The sequence below is a fragment of the Dipodomys ordii genome, unplaced genomic scaffold, assembly GCF_000151885.1.
Source record: "Dipodomys ordii isolate 6190 unplaced genomic scaffold, Dord_2.0 Scaffold61, whole genome shotgun sequence".
NCBI lineage: Eukaryota > Metazoa > Chordata > Mammalia > Rodentia > Heteromyidae > Dipodomys > Dipodomys ordii.
Genome location: NW_012267277.1, coordinates 8,323,681 through 8,349,373, shown reverse-complemented (window position 1 = coordinate 8,349,373; position 25,693 = coordinate 8,323,681). Strand labels below are relative to the sequence as shown.

At 50.9% G+C, this 25,693-nt stretch overlaps 1 protein-coding gene across 1 annotated transcript; it reads right to left on the bottom strand.

Moving 5' to 3' along the window:
* Nucleotides 1-2,609: 2,609 nt before the first annotated feature.
* Nucleotides 2,610-24,391, bottom strand: Ttc22 (tetratricopeptide repeat domain 22). Its single transcript, XM_013022323.1, has 7 exons — nt 22,382-24,391; nt 9,470-9,525; nt 9,187-9,302; nt 8,386-8,504; nt 7,471-7,632; nt 4,796-4,948; nt 2,610-4,351 (listed from the first exon to the last, which is right to left on the bottom strand). Exons 1-7 carry the CDS (start codon nt 22,946-22,948, stop codon nt 3,815-3,817), a joined length of 1,710 nt encoding a protein of 569 aa, XP_012877777.1. The 5' UTR covers nt 22,949-24,391; the 3' UTR covers nt 2,610-3,814.
* Between the last annotated feature and the right edge of the window lie 1,302 nt (nt 24,392-25,693).

Here is a 25,693-nt window from a genome sequence, read left to right as displayed (position 1 = left end):
GTAAAGAAGAATTGGATAGGACATAGAAAGAATAGTTGAGCTCTAGATCTCAAGAGTTCTTGAGGCCCAGATCGGTTCTTAGACCTGCGGAAGGGTTATGAAGTTGCTTATTTGGGATTGAGAGGCCAAGTCACTACTGTTAGTTTGCTTAGTTCAACTACCAAGTTAACCCTGTCCTGTAGGCCATATTCAGTGCAAGGCTATGGGGGAAATCCCCTTGCTGATATGAACCCAAGTCAAATGCAGACAGAACTACAGTCTGAGAAGGAACTGTATGCTAGGCAATGGGACATAATTCCAGGGCAGCACTCCAGGCAGAAAAGGGAGAGATCAGAGATGGGAGAAATTGGCAAGACTTCTGAAGGAGGTGCCTTTGAACTGAGCATTTAGGATAGAGGTGACAGGAAGCAGCAGGAAGTGCAAAGGCCCAGGAGTGAGTTGGTTTGGGAGCAGAGACTAGGCCAAATAACAGGTAGGGCAGAGCTCATAGGGCAGCAGGGGCCCAGATCTGGAAGAAAGATGACATGTATCCTGTTGAGCCGTGCTGCAGGAGTTAGCCTGGGACTCAGCTTATTTTCCTTACGTTCTCACTCTTCACATGCTTTTCTGTGACCTCGCCTCAGTGTCCTCATCTGTAAAAGAATGATTATAATGTCTACCCTTCAGGCTGTGGAGAGAATTCAATGAGAGTACATACATACATAAAGTACCAAGCATGCAACAGACAATCCAAGAAATGAAGTTTCTTATCTGTTTTTGACTTTTGGTTAATATGCAGACAGCTCTGAGAGAAACCCAGAAATGGTGCTTGTGAACAATTTATATGATAAATGTGAATGAAATGATCAGAAAACTTATTGGAAATGTTCTACAAGAAGTGTGAAAGAGAGAGAAATGTATGACTTTGGGGAACCGAAGAGATGGAAGGAAAGAAAGGGGACATTACTGGAAAGGCATGCAGCAAAACCTTGTGCTACCAAAAATTCATGCAGCTTAACTTGGATGCTTTTGCCTTGCTAAAAAATAATTCAGGCAAGACATGAAGCTAATGAATAGGATAGAAAAGTTTATTAAAGAGAAAATGAGATACACTGCAAGATAGCAGTGGGTTTGAGCAAGGCTTCAGCTATCTCTCTAGGCTTTGTGTTTCTGGGATTAAAAAAAAAAACAAACAATTCTGAAGTGGCGCTGTTGCCCAAGTGGTAGAGCACTTGCCTTGAGCTGATGAGCTGAGGGACAATGCCCAGGCCCAGAGTTCAAGCCCCATGACCGACCCCCCCCCCAAAAAAAAATTCCAGGTTAAATGTGGGCTGTCCATTGTTTATTGGGAACTCTGATGGACAGGTTGGTTGAAAGGTGTAGCTTATATAACAAATGTGCATCTGGGCAAGACTAGATTCGTTGGGTCACTGTGCACAGACCCCCTATAGAGATTGAATAGTTGTGGAACTGAGATCCCTGGGCACCTTAGGACCAAGAGGTAGCTGTAGGGTCATTGTATGCTCTGCATCTGTGTACTGGGGAGGTGGCCCTGCCTGCCAGATGAACCCTTGGTTAGCAGGACTTGGTATCAGCTGTCTAGACCAAGGGCTTTTGTTTTGGTGGTCATGGGGTCATTGAATTCAGGGCATGGATGCTATCCTTGAGTTTTTTTGCCCAAGGCTAGCACTCTACCACTTGAAGCCACAGCTCCTCTTCTAGTGGTGAACTGGACTTTCCTGCCCCAGCTGGCTTCAAACTATAATCCTCAGGTCTCAGCCTCCTGAGTAGCTAGGATTATAGGCCACCAGCGCCTGGCTTTACCAGTGTCTTTATCTGTACTTTTATGGCAGCCCAGGGAAGATCATTCTGAGGTCTGAGGCATCTCCTACAGAGGACTAGGAGTTATGGGCAGATTTATGGCCCTGTCAATGGTCCTGGTCCTGTTGCCCTGGCAACAAGGCACCCTATGTTTGGTGCCTATCTCAGGGATATGAGCCAAGGACAAACTTCATCAACTTACAAGTCTTGCTACTAAACCACCCAAAATTTAGTTTGTCTGTTTAGTGAAGTAGAAGAAAGAAACAGGTCCCCATCATGGAAGGTCATAGTTACAGCTTTGAGTGGAGAAGGATTGGGGTGGGGGTGGGGATAGAAGGCCGTGTATACTGCCTACTGGCCCCAGCTGCAAAGGAGACAGAGGAGGGAGGGAGAGAATGTCATTATCTAAAATGCTGAGGTAACAGGGATCTCAGGGTGGCCTTGTGTCCAGATTCCACATGTACCACCATGTATACCACCATTAGTTTTAGAACATTGTCTGAATGAATATTGAGTGTACCATGTGACAAGTGAAACATAAGTGTAAGTAAACACATAGGCTTTAGTGTAGTTCCATTTATTAGCATTTTTTCCAAACCTTAAAAATGCTTGAAGGGGTTGGGAAGGTGGCTTAGTGGTAGAATGCTTGCCTAGCATGCATGAAACCGTTCGATTCCTCAGTACCACATAAACAGAAGAAGCCAGAGGTGGCTTTGTGGCTCAAGTGGTAGAGTGCTAGCCTTGAGCAAAAGCTCAGGGACAGTGCCTAGGCGCCTAGGCCCTGAGTTCAAGCTCCAGGATTGGCAAAAAAAAAAAAAACCAACTTGAAAGTCAGTCTGAGGTGCAGGTTGAGGAGGATGGATGGATGACTAGCATGCCACTTCCCTTCATGGCTATGTTCTTCCAAGGTGTGCAGTGAAGGGATTGTGGGGTATGACCTACAGCACTGTACTTCTGTCTACCCATCTTCCAGTGGCTATGGAGATTCAGCTCCAGCCTGAGGACCAGGGACATAAGCAATACAAGGAATACAGCTCTCCAGAGAAAGCAAAAGATGCGAAGAACTCATAAACCCTTATGGAGTTCTTGTTGCAATTATGTGCAACTAGCATTCCTGGAGTTTGACAAGAACTGACTCTGAATTTGGGGGTTAAGTTAGCTCTTATGTAGAAGGCTGCAGAATCCAGCCCAGCCATTCTACAATTTGGTGGCAATTAGAATCTGCCTTCAACAAATTCCACATCTAAGATTTAGGATTTTGATCCCAAGTGTGTAAAGTTCCAAGATTTCCTTCATTCTCTGACAGAAGGTTCAAGATTGGAGACAGGTAGTACACTTCCAAATGGGTTCTCTGAAGAATAGAGACATCAGATAAAGGTTCTGTTTAGTGGGTTTTATTTCAGGGAGTTTGGAAGGCCTTTCAGACTAAGTAGCTGGCCGAGGAGGAGGACTGATGGAAAGGTGGTAGGTAGGAATGGGTTCTGTACACCCAGATTTACGTTAGGGTCCGGTCTGTAGCCCACCCATTGTGAGATCTTGACCTAATGGTTTAGAGCTTTTCTGGCTGAAACACCTACTTCACTTATTTATGAGGCTTTATTATAAAGGACCCTGTAGATCTTGGGAATCTAAAGACAGCTAGCCATTCAAGCATCAGGGTCTCCAGTACCAGGACTTAGAAAATCACCATAATTGAGGCAACTTCTCCTTTTTTCTAGAGGGCGTGAGCCATCTTGTTTCTTCTGCATGTCCCTCAATTGACAGTCTCCCAGTCTCTGCTGGTCTCAAACACGTCTTGAAGCCCATCCACAAGTTCCTAAAAGAATTGAACTGTCCTTGCCTATATGGGAGGGTGGAGCCATTCTTTGGCTCCCAGACTTGATTCAATCAGCTGTGGCTAAGGGGCCTCATCGGGGGCGGGGCCTCTCTGGGGCGGGGCCTCATCGGGGGCGGGGCCTCATCGGGGGCGGGGCCTCTCCGGGGCGGGGCCTCCCATCAGGTCTTCCGCTCCAGCTCAGAAGGAGAAGGCCCGACGGCCACGTGGCGCTGCGGCGCTCTCACCCTCCAGTTCCATGGTCTCGAACAGCAGCCGCACCAGCGCCGGCCGTCCCTGGACCACCAAGGCCCGAGCCAGTCCCAGCACCTCCTCGGTGTGACCGCGCCACACGCGCTGCAGCTCTTGGCGCAGGCGTGCCGCGGGGTACTTGCCCTGGGCGCGGCGCAGCCAGACGTCCACCTCGCAGCCCAGCTCGCCGTCGCTCAGCTGCGCCTGGCTCCACTGCGCCAGCAGCGTCTCCAGCAGGCAGCCGAAGCCCTCCGTGTGGCCGGAGCCCGCGTCGTCCAGCTCCACGGCGCGCTTGAAACAAGCGGCAGCGTTGGCCTCCTCTCCCTGGATTCGCAGGCACTTGCCCCGCAGCAGCTGCAGCTCGGGCAGCGTGGCGCCCAGCTCCAACTCGCCGGCTTTGGCCAGGAAGACCAGGGCCTGGTTGAGAGCCGCCTCGTCCACCGCCAGCAGCTCCTTCACAGCGTCCACGCCCATGTAGTAGTAGACCTGGGTGGGGGGGAGCGAATGAGCCTTCCTCCCGCGAATCCCCACCCTCCCAGCCCGTGCCTGATGGTTAAAAATCCCCTCCGTTCATTCCCAACCTCCCTTTTCCCTTAACTGTTCGCGCGAGTCTTGTCTCTGTCCCTCTGGAAAAGTAAGAGGACAGGTCCAGCCCCTCCATGCTCAGCCCTATGTCCCCGAGCCTGTCAATCTCCATCAGTGAGTTTTCTCAAATAGAATTTTCATCTCTTGGTAACCTTCTCTGAGCACAGTAGGCACATCTGGATGCCGAACTGTACTTACCACTGAGAGACCCAGGCCCCTCTATACTTTGAGGCAGTTGATGAGTTACCAAAGGGGGAGACCTTCACAACTGTCTGTCCTCCTGCACAGGCCTAGCCTGGTAGGTTCTCTGAGACTTTGGCTAATAAAGTTAAAAGGCTTCCTTACCTGACTGATGTCCAGGTATGTCCTGAGACCTGGGCACACCTTGACCACTTCCTCCAGGTCAGACTTGGCACAGGCCAGATGGTTCCTGTCAGGTATGCCCCCTAGCCCCATCTTGGCCCGCTCCAGATCATGTAGGTAGGCTCTGATGTGGATCTGCCAGCAGAGGGTCAGCTCAGAAAAGGTGCTCAAGCAAGGACCTCAGCCTCCTTTCTGACCCAAATGAAGCCAATCTCTCTCCATAGCCGCCAGACTTTCTGTGGTGCAACAGGAATCCACCCCCCCATCTTAGTCCTGTGCCAATTTGGCCAGCCACTCCCCCATGTCTGGCCTCCCTTCCATACAGTGAGGGGCCTGGTGAAGTAAGAACCCCTCAGTTGCTAGGCATCAGTGGCTCACACCCATAATCCTAGCTGTTCAGGAGGCTGAGGATTTTGATTCATAGCTAGCCTCAGCAGGACAGTCTGGGAGAGTCTTTATCTCCAATTATCTACCGAAAAAAATCAGAAGTGGAACTATGGCTCAAGTGATAGAGCACTACCATGAATGGAAAAAGCTACAGGACGGCACTCAGGCCCTGTGTTCAAGCCCTCATATTGGTACAAAAAGAAATGAGTTATTTACTCATTCAACAAATGTATATTGATCCCTCCCCCCACTATTATCCAGGTGACTTGGAGAAAGCTACCTCTGTCAACCGTATTTTCTGTATCTGAAAAGCCATTCCCTTGGAGGAATTGCCATGACAACAGACAATGTTTTAGTCAGGCCCCAGCACATGCTCATTTCATTCATTCATTTATCCATTCATTCATTCATTATGCAGGTAGAATCTACTATATGCCAGGCACTGAGGGTACAATAGAGAGCAAAATGGCAAGACCCCCTGTAGTGGGGAAGGGATAGTAAACACAATAAATCAAGAACTAGTATCTTACAGAGTGATTGATGTTAAAAAGAAAATGTAAACCAGGCAAGGATAGAAACTATTGTCAAAGGGTGGTATTTTCACTAAGATGACTGCTGGAAGCTGTCTGCAAGAGTAAGGGGAAAGCTAATCAGCTATCTAGAAGAAGAATACTCTGGGTAAAGGCTAGGCCAGGGGGCTGCAAGAGCAGAGCGAGTAGGTCTGGCTCATAGGTGCTAGTGTTGGCTGGGGCCTCTACATTGATCATGTGAGTTCCTTTCCTTTGGCTTCTTCCTTCCCTGTAAAGTAGACCTTGGGAGCTACAGGGAGACAGCAAGCATACGATACAAGATGATGATGAAGAGAGGAGGTAAGCAGAGTTCCTGCTAACCGAATGCAAGCTGGGGTGAGGGGAAGCTGTTTGCTTCTTGGTGCCCTTGTGGCCCCATTCGTAGTCTGGCCCATGTCTGGCTTCTCTCACTCACTGTGTTCTTGTGAGGAGTAAGACAGACCCAAAAACAAGAGCTCTAGGTGAGATGCTGAGACCAACAAAACTGTTCCATCATTTGCTGCAACAATTAATATCCTTATTACTGATAATAATACGCCTATCAACCACATCAAGGAACTTCCTGCCTGGCATCTAAGGCAGCTTCGTAAAGTCCCTGAGACCAAGACAGGGGGATGATTGGCCACTAGGTGGCGTGAAAGGAGGTGGAGAAGATGGGAGAAATGGGACTGTAAAAGATTTACAGGCGCTGAAGAGAAACCGGAGTGGAGTGTAAGTAGGACTTACTTTGGAGCAAAGTAAACTTGGAGCTCCCCAACCAGATGGGCTCTGAGAGCTGGAGGGAGGTGGCTCCCACTTAAATGTGTAACTAGCAGCAGTGAATGACTGCATGTGAGACTGTCTTGAGAAATGAGAGAATTAGGGCTGGGAAGGTGGCTCAGTGGTAGAGCGCTTGCCTTGCATGCATGAGGCATTGGGTTTGATTCCTCAGCACCACATAAGCAGAAAAAGCTGGACGTGGTGCTGTGGCTCAAGTGGTAGAGCATTAGCCTTGAGCTGAAGAGCTGAGGGACAGCGCCCAGGCCCAGAGTTCAGGCCCACGACTGATGAGGGAGAGACAGAGACAGAGAGAGAGAGACAGAGACAGAGAGAGAGAGAATATCAGTTCAGAGTGAACCTAACTTAGCAGCCAGTTCTTTAGGATTGCTTATGATATACTTGATGCTGAATCTAATGTAAGGCTCTTATTGACTTCATGAGGCAGGTAATCTGTCATCTCCAATCCACACATATGGAAATCGAGGCTTAGAACTGAGTTCTTTGAATTGGAAGTGGTCATGTAGAATCTGAACCAAGACTGTCTGCATTCAAGGCCAGAGCTCTGATCCACTGCTTTAGGCTATGTCTACTGCACTTGGGACTTTCTAAAGTACCTCCCATACCCAGGGATGAATTTCAGTGCCACTTCCTCTGACCCTAAAATCCTTAGTCATGTCTTTAACATCTGGGAAGTGTGGGTCCGAGAGGACATGACTTGTCATACATCCCAAGCAATATTGGAGAGGCTGGATGTTGATTCCATTAGCCCTATTCCTCAGGGCTGATCCAGAACATGGAGGCTCCTTGGCCAGGCTCTGGGGGCAGGGCTTACTCTACAACTTTCCTCAACACCATCTGGTTGCTCTTCCATCACAATGGTTCCAGGGCCTCTGGCCTCTGATTCTTGATGACAGGATGAGGTGGTATTGCAGATGGACCCACCTTGGCCCTGGTGCAGTATGCCTGCCAGTTGAGCTCTGGGTCTCGAAGGACATCCAGGGCCATGTTGCAGGTTCCAATGGCCATATCTTGCTTTCCTAGGAAGTGGAAGATTTTGGCCAGGCGATTCAGGATGGGAGCCTGGTCCTTGGCAATCTCAATGGCCTGAGAAGGAAGAGGGTAGGAGGTTGTCTCTCAGACTGGCTCAATGGTGCCTGAGCCACGGGTGCCCGGTTCCACTTAGATTCCTGCCATTACAGAGGTACTAATTCCCAATCAGTTCTGTCATGTGGAACCCAACATTTCAGGACAAACCTGCTGGCACTCAACTCCAGAGAGTCTGACTCAATGCCATGTTTGCCTGTTGTAGCCAGAAGACCCTTCAGATTCTAGTCACCCCTCCACCAGCAGTATCCCTTCAGTTTCCCAGGGCAGAAAGGCCAGAGTCAGCCTTTACCTCCCTGTACTTCTGGGGCTTCCTGCTCAGATACAGCATCCTCCTCCCTTCCCCCGCCGGCCCTCCTGCCATGTTGGTTGACTGCTGTCTGTTCTGAGTGACTTGCCTTAGGGTCATGTGGCCCGTGGGAAGATCTGGAAAGGAGAGTTCAGCTAAACTAAACTCATCTCCACTGGGGGGTGGGGACAATGTAGACACTGGTCTCAAGGAGCAAGTCTGGGGGTCAATTTCAAGCCTAGAGAAATGGGCTTGGGCCAGCTGGAGGTGGGGGACATGGGCTTACACAGGGAGGAGGAATGGCCACAAAGGAATGAGGTGGTTGGAAAGAGAGGTATGGAGGAGGGTGCTCCCTGGGTTAGCCACATAGTGGGGGTGATACAGAGAGGGATAATGGTTCTGGGGGAGAGGGGAGAGGTCAGGTCCCTCCAAATGTGCAAAGTACATGTGGCTGGGGCATGTACCTTGCCAAAGCAGTCCAGGGGGTCGGTCCCTGAGTACCCGTAGTCATGGACGCCCATCGGGGTAGTGGAGAAGGTGTCCTTTCTCTCCAGCAGCATGCCAAGGTAGCACCAGGCCAGAGCTGGGTGTGAGAGGGTGGGAAAGGTCTCTGGGGAGCAGCAGCCCCCATGAAGAGGATGGAAAGGGCAGTGGGGGTGAGGGCATGGGGGAGGGAGGGAGTGATGCAGGGGTAGAGAGAAGCACAGGCGCCGTGAGGGAGCGGGTGGTACATTCTGGTGCTCAGCCTCCGTTTAACATGTCACCCAGGACCTCCATGCCAGGGCATAGCTGTCTTCTCACTCTGCCTCCTGGTAGATGTGATCCTTGTGCTAGCTGTCTGGCTCTGTGAGCCAATGTCTTTTAGAGGAAGCCTTCATCCCCAATTCTGTTCCTCAGGTCTAGGAATGTGCACTTGCAACACTTTATTTCTTTGGGAGTGGGAGGGAACAAAGATTCTCTATGTAGATCAGGCTGGTTTTAAACCCATGATCCTTCTTCCTCAGCCTTCCAATGTTGGGATTATAGGTGGGAGCTACCTTGCCCTGCTCTGCACTGCTTGGTAATCTGAATGTTTGCTAGCACAAAAAGTATTGTCTCCTTGAGGTGAACACATGAGTTTATGAGACAGGCACAAAGGGGAAAGATGTGGCAACAGAGATAGACAGTGCTAGAGTTTGGTGACAGGGCCTGTGACAAGGACCAGGGACAGTGTATGGGGACAGTAGGGCAGAGGATCTCCTTCTACCTCCATGCTAGGAGCTTACCTTGGTGGAGGGGGTCTGAGGACTTCAGGACTTGTCGCAGCAGGGCCAGTGTGCGGTTGAAGGCAGGCAGCCTCTTCTGTTCCTCGTTACCCAGCTCCAGGAAGATGCCATCCAGCCTGTGACCCCAAAGGGTGTTCCTCCAAATCACTTCAGAGCCCTGCAAGCCTCCCGGGAAACCCTCTTCATGGGATGGGCCCCAGCCACCTCTGCCCCAGCCCTTGGCCTGGGTTCTAATCCCGGCTCTCCCCAACCGCCCCATGTTCCTCTCCACCCCAGGCCTGACCTGATGAGGAGCATTGCCATGGTGAAGTACCAGCCCCTTTTCTCCTCCTGCGGGATCTAGAGAGACAGAGAACACCATGCAGTTGTTATTGAGGGGCGCAGGAAGGCTGTTTACAGGTTTACACGCTTTCCCTGTACCCTGAGAGGCAGCAAGCACAGTGGAAAAGACGTTGGCCTTAAACACCCCTTGATTCCAGCCCTGATTTGGCTAGTGATCACAAAGGATGATTTATTTATTATTTATTTTTTCAGTACTGGGATTTGAACTCAGAGCCTCGATTTGCTAGGCAGGTACTCAACCACCTGAGCCACACCCCAAGCCCTTTCTGCTTTGGATATTTTTCTTCCTTGCCCTCATTGAGCACCTTCCTCCACCTCTACCTTCCTGAGAATGCCCCTGTGGGCATGTCCTGACCAGCCTAGGCTCCTCCCTCCCTCCACCAACTGCTTTCCCATTATTAGTCTTGCCAACCCCATCACCACACATTTAGACTGACTTGGGTACCAGATAAAATATTTATGCTGTTATTTATGGAAGTAGCTGCTCCTGCCTCAGGAAGGAATTTTAATGAAAACCAATAAAACCCCCAGTGCATGTCGGAAGCTTGGCCTCAGGCTCCAGCCCCTCCCCCCTCATTCATATCCCCCACCATTGGTGTTCTGCACTCCCCCACCCCCATCCCAGGGCTGCCTCAGCTGAGGATCCCTACACACCTCCAGCAGCATTCAGTTCTGCTGGCATTTCTGAGCTGGTGCCAGGTCTTAGTTGAGAATGTGGTACTTGCCACGAAAATGTGGTACTGAGCAGGTTCTGACCCCCTGTTCTGAGGAGGCTCCCCAGCTGGCTGGGGAAACAGAGTCAGGACTTGTCAGCACCTGCCATGTGCAGAATCCTTACCCTGCTCACCTCAATCGCACAACCAACCTGCGAGGGACAAGTTAGCCCCATTTTTACAGTTGAACATATTGAAGCATAGAGAGGTATCGTGACTTTGCCAATCACGCGGCTTGAGTGTCAGAGCTGGGATTCTTCACCAGGCCAGCTCACCAAAAACTCTCGTAGGAAGCAAAGACTGACCAAGACTGTGAGAGTGATGCGGGTTGTGAGGACTGACAGGACACCCCAGTCTGTGAGTTTAGGGTGGGTCTTGAGTGGTGGGCAGCACTTTAGATGGGGACCAGGGCAGAGGGGAGGGAGGGCTTAGCATGAGCAAAGGCCTGGGGACAGGACACCTGAGGCACAGTGCTGAGTGTATGCATAGAGGAGGGGCAACAGGGACCTTGGATGAACTTGGAAGGGGAGGGAACCTTGTATGTAGGTGCCCCACTGGGGCAGGAGCAGGAAGTCCCGGCTCCAGGCAGAGCACCCAGACAGGCTCTCAAGAATCCTCAGCCCTCCCTCCAGGATCATCTCTGGGTGGCTTGAGGCAGGGCAGTGAGAGCAAGAGAGGAAAGGTTGGTCCCCTCTTGAAGGGCCTGGCAGGAAAGACACAATTAGAGAAGGGACACAGGGATGATGGGCGATTGCAGGGTCATCTCACCCTGTCCAGGAAATTGCCAGGCTTCCCAGAGGCGGCCCTGGAGAGAGGCTCAGGATGCCAGGGAATTGCCCAGGTGGACACAGCCGGGCACCTCAAGAGATGGGGGAGCATGGAGGAGCTGGGATCTGCATGAAGTTTGAGGCTGGAACCAGGAGCAAGGAGTTGGGGAGTGAGCAGGAGAACATTGGGAGGGTCTGAGTGCCACGTTCAAAATTGGGAATTCCTCTTCAGGGCAGAGTGGAGCCATAGCAGGGGTTAGACATGCACAGTGCCAAGATCCTCGGTGCTTGCTTGCTTTTTTCTCTTTCTTTTTCTCTCTTTCTTTCTCCCTTTCTTTTTCTTTCTCTTTCTTCCTTCCTTCCTTCCTTTTTGGCCTGTCATGGGTCTTGAACTCAGGGCCTAGGTGCTGTCCCTGAGCTTTTTTGCTCAAGACTAGCAATCTACCACTTTGCGCCACAGTGCCATTTCTAGTTTTCTGGTGGTTAAGTGGAGATAAGAGTCTCATGGACTTTCCTGCCTGGGCTGGCTTTGAACCGTAATCATCAGATCTCAGCCTCCTTAGTCGTTAAGTGGGAATGTGTCTAAGGCTGTAGTTTTGAAGAACACTGTGGTGGAGAGGGGAACAGGCCCCCAGGGCACCCTTGAGGAGAGGCAACACTTCCCAAAGCAGAGAGGTGGATGCTGGATCACTGTATTTACTTTCCTTCCACAGAAACGGAGCAGGAAGAGGGATGCAGAGTTATGCAGCATTTTCTGTGGGCCATGCTGACTAAAGACCTTGACATATTGTTCAGGTCTGACTGAGGGCAGGAACAGGAATCTATGGTACCTTGGGCAGCCTGGCTGCTTGTGGTATGGCCTCAGATATCAGACCTGTATTATGGTTGGCCAAACTGAGCCACAGCAGGAAAAAATGGCCCTGCCTTCCCTATGTGCTCCTGACTAGGGGGAAAGGACAGCAGTGAGAGCAGGTGGAATGAGTTGGTTTGGGTGTGTTAACAGAGATTGCAGAGGCCTGGAAGTCCTGGGGGAGGAGACCATGGGGAGCCTGGGTCCTTAACTGCAACACTCTGGGCGTCTCAGGGGCTGTAAGGACCAGCTGAAAGGAAGGGTTATCCTGGCTTGGATTGTGGAGAAGCAGAGTCAGGCTCTTCAAGCAACTCCTATGTCCTCTGTGACCTGTTTCAGTTCCCAGTCCTCTCCTCTCCTAGGATTTCTGGCCCCTGTGGGGTCACAGGCACCACTGCTGCTTTTGCAGGTCCCAGAGTTGGAGAGAATATACTGCCCACAGCAATGTTCTCCCTGAAGCACAGCTGCACAACCTCTCTCTCTCTCTCTCTCATTTGGCAATCGATTAAATGTTGTCCCTAACCACATGGTCAAGTGCATGCTTTGTCCACAGCAATCAGTCATTCTGTCAATCCTTATGGCATCTGAAGACACTGAAGTGACTTCCGCACAAGGTCACACAACAGTTAGCACCAGGGCTTACAGCATGCCCTTCCCGTACCACACCATCAATGTCTGAAGTCAGAGCCTGATAATGGACTTCACTAACCTAGCAATACCACCACCTGATGGTAGTATGGCTGAATTGCAGGGCAACTCAGGAGTTTTTCATTCTTTCCCTTCAACTCAGACTAAAATAGATTAACAAAACAACACAAAACAACAACAAACAAACCTGGGCCAGGCGCTGGTGGCTCACGCCTGTAATCCTAGCTACTCAGGAGGCTGAGATCTGAGGATCATGGTTCAAAGCCAGCCCGGGCAGGAATGTCTGTGAGACTCTTATCTCCAATAAACCACTAGAAAACCGGAAGTGGTGCTGTGGCTCAAGCGGTAGAGCACTTGCCTTGAGCTGAAGAGCGCAGGGACAGCGCCCAAGCCCAAAGTTCAAGCCCCACGACCAACAAAAACAACAACAACAACAAAACAAAAACACCTGGCTTTTGAGTGACATGTGTATGACAAATCTCAAATACAGCCCCCAATATCACACTTGAGAATGACAGTTGCAGAAGGAGGGTTGCAGCTGGGGTCAGTGGATACGGAGTGGAAGGAATGGCATGGATAGATGGAATAGAGCCGCTAGCTAGCATGCTTTGGCTTTCATCCTCCATCCTTGCACGGAGCTTCCAGAGGGCTGTTCACTCAGTGGTGACTGAAAATGAGCTGTCTCTTTAAATGGCCTTCTGGTTGATGCAGAAGCAGCAGCTGGAGCCGTTACCAGGGGCAACCTGGCAAGCCACAGTGTGTTAAATTAAATTAAACAGGCCTCTGGCTGTCCTTCCCTCCCACTGAGGGAGGGGCTGCTTTCCTCTCCTGGAGGATAAAAGTTGCTGTGGAGCCTGTGTTGGAGCAAGGTGTACAGCTTCAGGAACTCCAGCTCCCAGGGGCTGAGGCAGCCAGGAGGGAGGACTATTTCCTGAGGTCCAGCATAGAAGCCCAGGCTTCAAGCTGGATGTCAACAATGACACTGCTGTCGTTGGCTGGTTCATGGAAAGAAACTGGGCCAGGCCTACACTACCTCTGTGGTGGAAGACGTAACCTTGGTCTGAGCTGCAGGTGAGCGAAGGACAAACCCAGTGAGAGTTTGCAGACCATCTCCTGGCTCTGGAGGCCAGGTCTCTCTGATCTCGAGTTCCTGGTCTTCCCACCATGTCTCTCTCCAAAGGGTTAGAGTTTATACAGTGTTTACCAGTTACAAAAGGCTTATAACATGATTCCATTGGGCCCTCAGAACATCCTGCGTAGGATGGATGCAAGGTAAAAGCCATTACCTACGCACTACAGAAGGGGAAACTGAGGCAAAATACTGTCCTCAAAGCCACATGGCCACTGTGAAAGCCTGGACTGAAACTTGGGCCTAAGGCTCTTTTTTGCTATGCTGATGACAGCAAGTTTAATCCAGTGCTTACTATATACAAACCACAGATGTAAGTGTTCCCTCCTTTGCTCTCCCAAAGGTGACGACTTATCAGGAGATGAGGCAACAGAGGCATGGAGTTGGGTGATGTTCCCAGAGTGACACAGCTGACAGGCAGCAGAACTCAAAACTCAGCCACTGAGTTCCAGGGTTAGGAAGTGAGGTTCTCGGGAATGCCTGAAGAGCCTGGGTCCTGCCATTGGGTAGGTAAGCAGCCGGGCCGGTGACAGGGCAGAAACAATGGGATCAGGATAAGCCCTAAACAGGATCAGGTGTGTGTCAGCTTGGGTAGGTACGGGTAGGTCCCAAGCCTTCCCTTTGCTTCAAAGCAGGGTGCTAATCAAGGGGGTGCTGGGAGCGTGGCAATAAAAGCCCTTTTTATGAAACCAATGCCTTTCAGATCTATATGCTCTGAAGGGGCTGGACAGACACCTTGTTTGTTCTTATGGAAACTATTTGCCTGCAGTTTGAACTTCGTCCCTGATGGCTGTCTTCCACATTCCAGAGTGGGTTCTTGACAGCTGACTCATTCTCTTCCAGGAGGGGAGTGGCAAAGGGTAGAGGGCAAAGACTGAGAACTTTCTCAGGGTCACTGGGCACTTTGTGTACACAGCACCAGATTCTCACTGTGGTGGAAAGGATATTATACAGACAAGAAAACAGGGGAGGTATTGGGATCAAGGCCATCAGCCTCTTTGGCCTCCACGGCCACATGGGCCTCCTCCCAACATCCCGCATCCTCTCCGACTCCTTGCTGACACTGTGAAGGCTGACACCACCGAGGAAGTCACAAACTGCTGGCCTAGGAGGACAATTCGTTCTTCCTGCACATCTGGAATTTCCTCTGTGGTGTCAGCTCACCTGACCCCTGCCACCTGTGGGACGGGCAGGAGGGGTCCTCTCTGCCCCCCACGGAGGCTGATGCTCTCCTGCCAGCTTTGCCATGTGTAAGGGCCATGCAAGGCTGGACTCAGAGGCCCCCCAACCCCCACCCCTGCCATCTCTCCTCAGGGATTCTGGAAAGGTCACCTGACTCAGCCTGTGTTAGAAGCTTGTGGAGAGGGTCATGGAGGGTTAAATACGGCCAGCTGTAGGAAGTTTGCAGATCAGCCTCTGCCTGGGGAGTGAATATTCAGCCCTGCACTGTGTTCCTAGACTGTCTCACATGATTTTTTTTTTTTTTTTGCCAGTCCTAGGACTTAAACTCAGGGCCTGGGCACTGTCCCTGAGCTTCTTTGCTCAAGGCTAGTGCTCTGCCACTTTGAATCACAATGCCATGTCCAGTTTTCTGGTGGTTAATTGGAGAGAAGAGTCTTGTGGACTTCTGTGCCTGGACTGGCTCTGATCTGTGATCCTCAGATTTTAGCCTCCTGAGTAGTTAGGATTACAGTGGTGAGTCACCAGCATCTGGCCTGTTCCACATGAATTTTACTTAGAGCAGATGGACTATTAGCATGTCTTTTTTGGGCCTAAGTCTGATATATGGACACGGACTCAGTGCTGGACAATGAAGAGCCACTTCTCTAGTCCATGGTCCCTAGAGAGAAAGGGTTATACCTTGCCTTGTCCTGGGTCCAAATCCAATTCTAGCCCCAATGGGAAAGGGTGCGGCACTAACAGGCCTCATGAGCTTGTGTAGTATGACACCGTATGTACACAACCCCTTCTCCCAGCCAGAGGCTGGTGCTGCTGGATCCTGTTAGAGCAGTGGTAGTGGTGTGGGTGGGGGAGGGGGCCCCAAATCTATAGGAAGGGAGACTCAACCCTCAAACTCACCAGTTAAGTGCGCAAGAAGCCAGCAGCCAACTCGGCAGCACTGATGTACAAGGTGAGGTCAAGAAGTCTGAGTCAGGGGCTGGGAAGGTGGCTCAGTAGTAGAACACTTGCCTTGAATGCATCAGGCCCTGGGTTCGATTCCTCAGCACCCCATAAGCAAAAAGAAAAAAGCCAGAAGTGGCCCTGTGGCTCAAGTGTTAGAGCGCTAGCCTTGAGCTGAAGAGCTGAGGGACAGCGCCCAGGCCCAGAGTTCAGGCCCCACAACCAGACCACCACCCCCCCAAAAAAAAGAAGTCTGAGGCAGACCCTCAGGAGTGCTGTCGTTAGCCTGTGCTTCAGTTCCTTTCAGCCGCTCATGCTGTGTGACTCTGGGCAAGTCACTACACCTCTCTGAGCTTCCACTTGCTTGTCTTTAGATTGCGGTTAATAAGGGATGGGATTTTCAGTATTTCTGGATGACCCAGTGACATTATTTATCTATGAAAAGCACAAGCTCGGTGCTGGGCTTATCCTCACATGACCCAGCTGAATCAAATACAACCACTCAGAAGTGTGGAGGGATGCGTGTGCACGTGTGCACACTCACACCTGAACACACACACAGACACTGGGACCCTGGGGTGGCTAACCAAGGGTACTTTCTTGCCAGTTACCACCCTGTAGGGTAAGAAGGATTGGAATTCACATACCTGTTTGTGAGGCTGGCCTGTAGCTCTGCCTCCTTCCCTCCCTCTCTCCCTCCCTCCCTCATGCCCAGATGCCTGGTGAAATCCACACAGCACAAGGTTACCAGAGAAGTCCCTTCCCCGCCCTGAGCCGCTGTGCCCTGTGTGTGAGGGGAGCCCAGTGCCCAGCTGGTGAGGTCTCACTAATAAAGACAGTGAAGGTTGAACCTCAGAGCCTGACACGAACGCATAACTAGGTCTTATCTGACTGCAAAGTCTATGTACACATGAGCCTAATGCCCACAAAACCTTGATGTCTGCCACCAGGAAACCCTTGGTGACTCATGGTGGTGGGGGGTGGAGGGAGATGCTGGAGAAGGGCAGGAATGATAAAGCAAACTGGTTTTTCATATTTGTTTTTAGTCATGTAAGAGCAGGGGATAACTCCTCTGTATAATAGCTTAATAAAAACAATTAAAAATAGGAAAAAACCCCACAGGGGATGACAGGTGCTTAGTAGCTCATGCCTTGTAGTCCCAGCTACCAAGGAGGCTGAGATCTGAGAATTGCAGTTTGAAACTAGCCCAGGGAAGAAAAGTCCATGAGATTTTTTTTTTAATTTTCTGGTCCTGCCATTCGAACTCTGGGCCTAGGCTCTATCTCTGCTCCTTTTGCTCAAGGCTAGCACTCTACCACAGCATCACTTCCAGCTTTTTCTGTGATTAACTGGAGATAAGAGTCTCATGGACTTTCCTGCTTGGGCTGGCTTCAAATTGCAATCCTCACATCTCAGCCTCCTGAGTAGCTAGAATTACATGTGTGAGCCACCAGCACCCAGCTTGTCCATGAGATTCTTTTTTTTTTTTTTGAAGGAGAAGTGAGGGATTTTTCTTTTTAAAATTTCTTTTATTTATTTTTTGTTTTCCTGGTACTGAGGAATTGAACCCAGGGCTTTATGCATGCTGGGCAAGCACTCTACCACTAAACCATATTCCTAGCTCTCCATCAGATTCTTAAACTCCAAATAACCATCCAAATGCATATGTAGGGGCTGTGGCTCAAGTGGTAGCGTGCTAGCCTTGAGAGAAAACAAACAAAACCCTCAGAGACAGCGCCCAGACTCTGGGAAACAAACAAAAAAATAACCAACAACAACAGAGAACAGAGACAGAAAGTCACATAGCTGCACCCGCCCATGCATCAGGCCTGCTTGTTTTCAGATTCTGAGCTGAACTAGCCCCAGAGCATGTCCTTTTGCCACTGGTCAGCAGAGGGGTTGTCTATGGCTCTCAAGCACCTCTTTATCCTCTGGCTCTTGGGGCCCTTCCCTGCCTGTGTTGGCCCAGCCTCGTCAGGTAAAACATCTCCAGTCACAGCCTAGACTAACACAGCTGCAGATGTCCAGTCCCGCAGCACTCCCCAGGGGGCATTACACTGAAGGAAGGCCCTTACTGCCTCTACCTTCCACACCCATCCTCTGAGTATCCTCAACACAAGACATGGTGACTTTCCTCTGCCCCGGTTTTCTTTTTCTGGAGAGGGTCCCTTCTCCACTGCCCTTCCTCACTCCCACTTCTGTGACCCCCCTCCAGAAAGATCAAAGGCTTTTCTCTTGAGTGGCAATAGTGCTTTGCACTCAAAACCTTGTGTTTCTTAGGTCACTCACTCTACTGTGAGCCAGGTATGCCTCCAGCCCAGTTCGCACTGGTTATTTGGAGATAAAATCTCTCAAATTTCCAGGACATGTGGCTGGCTGGACCACCATCTGCCTATTTTATGCTTCCTGTCATAGCTAAGATAACAGGCATGTGCCACCACATACAGCTTTCGTCCTTTGGGATGAACTCTTGTGAATGGGGCTTGCCACAAACCATGATGCTCCAGATCTCACTCTCCCAAAGAGGTAGGATTACAGGAATGAGCCACCTGTGCCTGACCAAGAGTAAAGATTTGCAGCCTGGGCAGGGAAGTCCGTGAGACTCTTATCTCCAATTAACCACCAGAAAACGGAAGTGATGCTGTGGCTCAAGTGGTAGAGTGCTTGCCTTGAACTGAAGAGCTCAGGGACAGTTGCCCAGGCCCAGAGTTCAAGCCCCCCCCCCACACACACAGAGCAAAGATTTGGAATCAGGAGCAGTAGTATGTTCAACTGCTACCTACTAGCTCTGTCCCCTAGGACACATCGCTTGCTACGCTGCAGCAGTGAAGACTGTGTGATGTGGTCACAGATATGACCAAGTCAGCTGAGTGAGGGAGGCTTCCAAAAGGAGGTGACACCGGAGCTGGTCTCTGAGGCATGGCGCTTGCTGCCTGGGGGGGAGCACCGAACCCTCTCGCAGAGGCATAAACCAGTACAGGATGTTTGGAGAATATAAGCAGGTGAGAATTGCTGCCACGTAGCAGGCAGGGGAGGAGGAAGCTGGGGGACTTCACTGTCATCCTGACTGCACTATTTCTTGAGCAGCTTCTTGATGCCAGAACTTTAAGAAGGAATTTACTTATTCATTTTTTATTTTTATTTATTTATTTTTTTGCAGCACTGTGGACAGAACCAGGGCCTTGTGCACACTAGGCAAGCGATCTACCACTGAGCCGGTGCCCTGAGCCGCAGCCCTGGGTCAGGTACTTTATAAACACCATGCCATCAGCTCCTCAATGACACCTGTCTCTCCTGACTGCAGCTACTCTGGACAGAACTGGGGAGCAGCACTGAACCAGGTCCAAGGACGTAGCACAGAGCCTGAGAGCCACATTGCCTCTACCCACCCAGCCCCTGCCTGCAGCCATTGGCTCCCTCTGGGGAACACTGGGCACCTGACTCAGCACTCCCTCAGCTGGGTGTTCACTCGCTGCCCCGTGTTTCTGTGCTGACTGTGGAGAGGATGGAACTGACCTCTGTTTATCATCCTTGAACTCTCCCTGTTTACCTCCTCCAGGAAGCCTTCCCAGAATGCCTCCGGAGGGACCATACAGTGCTCCTTCCTGTGCACACAGTAGAGAGAAAGAGCATCTCTGCGGGGATCACTACAGCTTTAATGAGATCTGAGCCCCCTAGCTGCTCCCCCAAGGCTCTTCAGATCCACAAACCACCTGAGACCATAATCTTGCTCACCACAGTGCTGGGTGCTGTCCACGCAGGGCAGCCTGGCATTCAGGGCCACAGGCTTAGTCTTCAAAACTGGAGACCTCCAGCCTGCTGGCTCCATATGATGGACACACCTGCACCCAGCTTGCAGATGGAGGAGGCGTTGTGGGGGGTGAGGCTGAGGGACACCTGGAACCCTGCCTTGTCACTGTGTAGGCTCTTTCTAGGAACTTTACAAGCATTAATGCTTCTTCCTCCTTTCCCACCCTCCCTGCTTCCTCCCAGTGCAAGGGCTTGAACTCAGGGTCTCAAGCTCCACTTGGCTTTCTTGCTTACAGTTGGTGCTCTAACTGTTGAACCATGCCTCCAGCCTGGAATTTTGCTGGTTCATTGGAGTTGGAGTCTCATGGACTTTTCTACCCAGGTTGATTTCAAATCATAATCCTCCAGGTTTCAGCCTCTGGAGTAGCTAGTTCTACAGACATGACACAACAGTGACCAGCTTCAAACTCTAACTCTTAATTATGACATCTGCCAAGTAAAGGATGTCCTTGTTTTACTGAGGATGTTACCTTATTATTATCCCATTTCACTGACAGAGAAGGTATGCTAGAGATGCTAAGTGCCCATTAGAAGTGAGAGCATGGAGAGTTGGGTTCAGGACCTAGGCCATTGGCCCGAGTATCTTCCCAGCCTCTACCCTGCACTGCTGTCTGAAAGTCAAGTCTATGCCCACCAATTCACACTCTCCTTGAGGTTGTGAATCACACATTTCTCCTTACAGAAGCCATGGGTTTGGGTGGAAAAAACCACTGAGAGGTATATGTGGGCTTTGTGAATGCAGATATGCTGCCTGTGTGTAAAGGTTGTGGCTCTTTAAATATCACCAGTCTATAAATTAGGAAACAGTACTGTTCTCCACTTGACCTTGACTGAGTTATGCTTTCACAGAAGTCACAGCACCCTCTCTCAACTGTGGTATTTTCTTTCGTAGGAGAGAGAATGCCCTCCACATCGTTCTCCCGCCACTCATACCTCCTGCAGCAGGCAACTTGAGAGATAGACCCCCGTGATCACCACCTGGGATGTGGGATTTGGTTAATTTCCACCCTTGGAGTGTGGATTGGATCTACTGGCTTGCTTCTAATGAACAGAATATGGCACAAGTGATACGAGGTTGTCAGCAGCTGGTAAAGAGCTGAACTCAATTCACAGCCACAGTGAGCTAGTGTGGAACTGGAAGTCTCCCTTCTCCCAGGTAAGCCTTCAGATTTGACCACTGTGCCCTCGGGCACTGAGCTGAGCCATGTCTGGATTCCTACCCCCACAAAATAGTGCAATGACAAGTGCTTACTGCTTTATGCCATGAAGTTTGAGGGAGCACTTGTTCTGCAGCAACAGGCAACTTGTTTGTCTAGTAACTTTCCATTTCATGCCAATCCCTATGCTGCACTGACATATGCTGCATGAGTGCCCTTGTGCACCAGGCATTGACAAACCAGGCAGACAGTAGGAACCATGCTGTGGGAGCTCAGGGGAGGCTCTGATGGTCTGGGAAGTTATTGAGACATCCTAAAGAGAGGATGTCTGATACAGACCTGAGACTGAAAAGCCTTCCAGGCAAAGGTGGAATAGAAGGTCGCCCAAGAAGAGCCCAAGCCAGCACAAAGTGAGCTGTTAGGAGCAAAGGCTCATGGGGAATCAAGGTGCAGTAGAAGATGGCCAAAGCCTGGTTGAGAATGGGGAAAGTAGAGGAAGAGCACACAGGTGGCAGTCACCAAGGGCCTCAAATGCCCTCCCCAAATTCCTAGGATTTATCAGCTAGGGTGTGTGTGTGTGTGTGTGTGTGTACTGAGGCTTGAACTGAGAGCCTGGGCACTATCCTTTAGCTTTTTCTTTCAAGGCTGACACTCTACCACTTGAGCCACAGCTTCACTTCTAGCTTTTTGGTAGTTAATTGGAGATAAAAGTCTCACAGACCTTCCTGCTTGGGCTGGCTTCGAAATGGGGTCCTCAAATCTCAGCCTCCTGAATAGTTAGGATTACAGGTATGAGTCACTAGCACCTGGCCAGCTTGTGTCTTTTCTTTTTCTTTTTTTCTTTTTCTTTTTTTGGGGCCTGATCGTGGGGCCTGAACTCTGGGCCTGGGCGCTTTCCCTCAGCTCTTCAGCTCAAGGCTAGCGCTCTACCACTTGAGCCACAGCACCACTTCTGGCTTTTTTCTTTTTGCTTATGTGGTGCTGAGGAATCGAATCCAGGGCCTCATGCATGCAAGGCAAGCGCTCTACCACTGAGCCACCTTCCCAGCCCCTGTATCTTTTCCCTCCTTCCTATCCTTCCTTCCTTCCTTCTTTCCCTTTCCTTTCCCTTTCTCTCTTTCTCTCTTTCTTTCTTTCTTTCTTTTCTTTCCTTTCTTTCTTTCTTTCTTTCTTTCTTTCTTTCTTTCTTTCTTTCTTTCTTTCTTTCTTTCTTTCTTTCTCTCTCTCCCCCTCTCCCCTCTCTCTACCCCTCCCTCCCTTCTTTCTTTCTTTCTTTCCTTCCTTCCTTCCTTCTTTCCCTTTCTCTCTCTCTTTCTTTCTTCTTTCTTTCTTTCTCCCTCTCCCCCCTCTCCCCTTCTCTCTACCCCTCCCTCCCTCCCTCCCTCCCTTCCTTCCTTCTTTCCTCCCTTCCTCTCTTCTCTTTTCTCTTTTCTTTTCTGGTCACAGAAACAGGCTGGAAGGAGCAAGGAAGAGGGATGGACTGACCAGGTTGGGTTTGCGGTATTCTGGGAATACAATAATAATACTGATGTGAGCCCCTACTACAGGAAGGCAAAGGGATAGAGGTCGTCCAAGAAGAGAATGGGGTGCACACTGGAGGAGGTGTCTCTGCAAAGACCACAGCCTTTTGGGGGTGTGGGGCTGGGAGTGTCCCTCACCTGCTTCCCGTAGCTGAGCGCCTTGTCGTAGAGGGCGATGCCTGCCACCAGCACCCGTGCGCGCTCTTCTGGGCTGGCACAGCCCACATCGAAGCCGTGCGCGTAGCCTTGCTCCGCTAGGCAGCGCGCAGCGCGGAGCTGGGGGTCCCCGGAGGCCTCGGGCTCTTCTGCCAGGCCCATGAGGCCCGCCAGCCTCGCGGCGCACGCCTCCTCCTCCTCCTCCTGGCCCAGACGCCCGTACACGTGTGCCAGGTTGGCCCAGGCGTTGAGGTTGCCGGGGTCTTCGCGGGCCACCTGGAGGAAGCGCTCGCGGGCCTCATCCAGCTCCTCCAGGTGGAAGGCGAGCGCGCCCAGCAGGTGGCCCAAGGCCGGCCTCTGCCCCGCGGCCGCCAGCTCCAGCTCCTGCCGCAGGCGCTCCCGCTGCAGCTTCAGATCGCGGGGTCGCGATGAGGCCGGCGCGCACGGCTCGAAGTTCAGCTGCATCTCCAGGTGGAAGTGGCCGGGGAGGTAGTCTAGGTCGTCGATGAGCGCGTCCAGGTCGTCAGCCACGGCCTCGGGATCCGTCATGGCTGCGCTGTTGCTCCCTTGGCCTCGCCAAGTCGGTGGGTGGGCAGTGGATGGCGGGGTGCGGGGCGGGGAGGACGCCAGCCAGAGCGAGCCCGGCACGGAGGCCCAGGGCGCGCCCACCACCGGGTCCCCGTCCGACCCAGGGATCCTGGGCGCCTCCCGCCCGTGGGTGGGTCCCGTGTCAGCCACGGGGAGTGTCCTGTAGGTGTTTCCGCTTTCGCTGCTCAGCTAGACACAGCCTTGCACAACCAGATGTGCCAGAAAAACAGGTGCATTGCCAAATGCGGGCCTCGCAAACTCGGGTACGCGGGGCAAAAGGGAGAACTTTTCACTCTGCTCAGCAGATGAGGAAACTGTTTCAGAGGAGGAAAAGAGCTGGCCCAGCTCACAGGACTGGGGCGTGCCCCACAGGAGCTCTGGAGCCCCACTTTTGCCCAAGATCACCTCCCTCCGGGGTGCGGCTCCGTGCTGCCCTCCTGAGCAAAGCCAGGACTGGTCTTGCAGCTGAGGAAGCCCAGCTGTTCCATGCCCTCCACTGCTGTCCGGTCCCCTCAGCTGCCGCCCCCCCCTTCCCTCCTAGCTCTCCAGTGTTTTTCCTCTCGGCAGAGTCCCCCCACACCTCTCACCTGGGTTCCTTCAGCCATTATTCCCACCCACACTTCCCACTTGGGATTTCGCTACCTCCTCTCTGCTCAGCAATGGCTTCCAGATGCCAGTTCTCATTTCACTTGTTCGACTTGAGTAATGTGTGATCGGTCCTATAGCCTACTTTGTTCTTATGTGACATGGGGATGCCAGTTCCTTCCCCTGCAGGGGAGGGAGATGTCACAGGTAAAACCGTAAGTGGCCATTCTGGATCAGTGTAAGCTTGGTCCTCCCCCTATCTGCTCATTCCCATCCTGCACCTGCCTGGTTCTTGTCTCCTGCTTGGGCCAGTCTTGCTCTCAGGCCTGTGGAAGTCTCTTGACCACTAGCTTGCAGACTGGGGGTGGTCATTCTCTCTGCTGCAGGCCTGAGTCCTCCTACCCTGCTCTGGATTCTGGACCCCTCTTGCCATTCTTGCTCCCAGGCCTGGAGATGTGTGCTCAAGCAGAACAGTTTGTGAGATTCTTACCTCCAATTAATCATCAAAGAGCCAGTGGTAGAACTGTGCCTCCACTGGTAAAATACCAACCTTGACCACAAAAGCTAAGGGACAGTGTCCAGGCCAATGAATTCAAGCCCGAGTACTGGCATTAAAAACCAACCAACCAACCAAGATTTTGGTGCCATTGATCACTTGTTATTTTTGTAGATACAAAATGTAATACAATTAGTAATTTTTAATCTAAAAAAGCTTACTATAAATTGCTGTTGATCAGGAGATGAACCTTGTCCTCTACCTGCCTTGATTTGTTCATGTTGTAGCACATAGCACCTGTCAATTGTCCTTTTTAAAGCTAAATAAAGGCTGTCTATGCCAGACTCTGTTTATCCATTCATCTGTTGGCATTCATGTGTGTTTCTCCCATCTTGTGGCTGTTGTGAATAGGTTACATCACTATACAAGTACATGTTTGGGCCCTGCCTTTGCTTTCTTCTGGGTATGTATCTAGAAGTAGAGGTGCTAGATCATACAATAATGCTTTTCTGTTCTCTAAGAAACCGTTGTGCTGCTTTCCACAAATAAACCATTTTATTTTCCTACCAGCAATAAGCCACGTTCCAATATCTCTACATCCTTACCAACACGTGTATTTTCTTTTTCTTTTTTTGCTTATGTGGTGCTGGGGAATCGAACCCAGGGCCTCATGCATGCAAGGCAAGTGCTCTACCACTGAGCCACCTTCCCAGCCCCACGTGTATTTTCTATTATTTATAATAGGTATGCTGATGGGTGGGCTTAGCTTTTGCCTGACTCCCAGAAGGTTAGTAGAAGTTGGGAGGAAAGGAGAGCTTGAGTCTGGAGGTGTGTGTGTGTGTGTGTATGTTTCAGAAGCAGAAAAGGCTAAAGGGTGCTCTCAAATATTATGTCTCAAATGTACCCTGCCTTACTACATATGGCCAGGGCAATGGATCATTTTGTCTAGGCCATAGTTCCCTTTCATTTTATTTTCTCTACCACCTGAGCCTTACCTCCAATCCCAAGTTCCCTTTTCTGTACAATGAGGGTGGGGAGGTTGGGCTAGTATCTCTGAGAGGGAATAAGCTTGCTGTTCACACAAGGAAGTAGTTGTGATAGGGCAGTGTTGGGCTGCCTAGGACAGGTGCCCTTTCTGCACAGTTGACTCACCATGGCCCGTTCTAGCCTGCCTGTCCACCAGGTCCCAGTGGACCTTGTCACTCCTCCATGAGTCCCAGAACCAAGGGATCAGTGTGGGAGAGAAGCAGCTAAGCAGCTGTAGAAAGATTGGAACCCCAAGGATTCCTGAGCAGACCTGGGGGGATGGAAGAGTTCTGGGTGTATGGGTCTATATATCTGATGCTGCCCTGATACCTCGAAAATTCTCCTCCAGGAAGATCCAGTCATGTGTCCCTGTCTTAGGTGAGGAAAACAATGCTTGGTGAGGGTATCTTGCTCAAGGTCACCAGCTAGGAAGCAGCAGAGAGGGGATCCTGCTCTGGACATTGGACTACATTCACCCATTCATTAATTGTCATTTAACAAATATTTACTGAGCACTTACTATGTGGTAGGTACTGTATCAGGAAGAGGATAAGATACAGTCTCTCTGTAGGCCTCTGACAGGTTCTTTTCCAAGGACT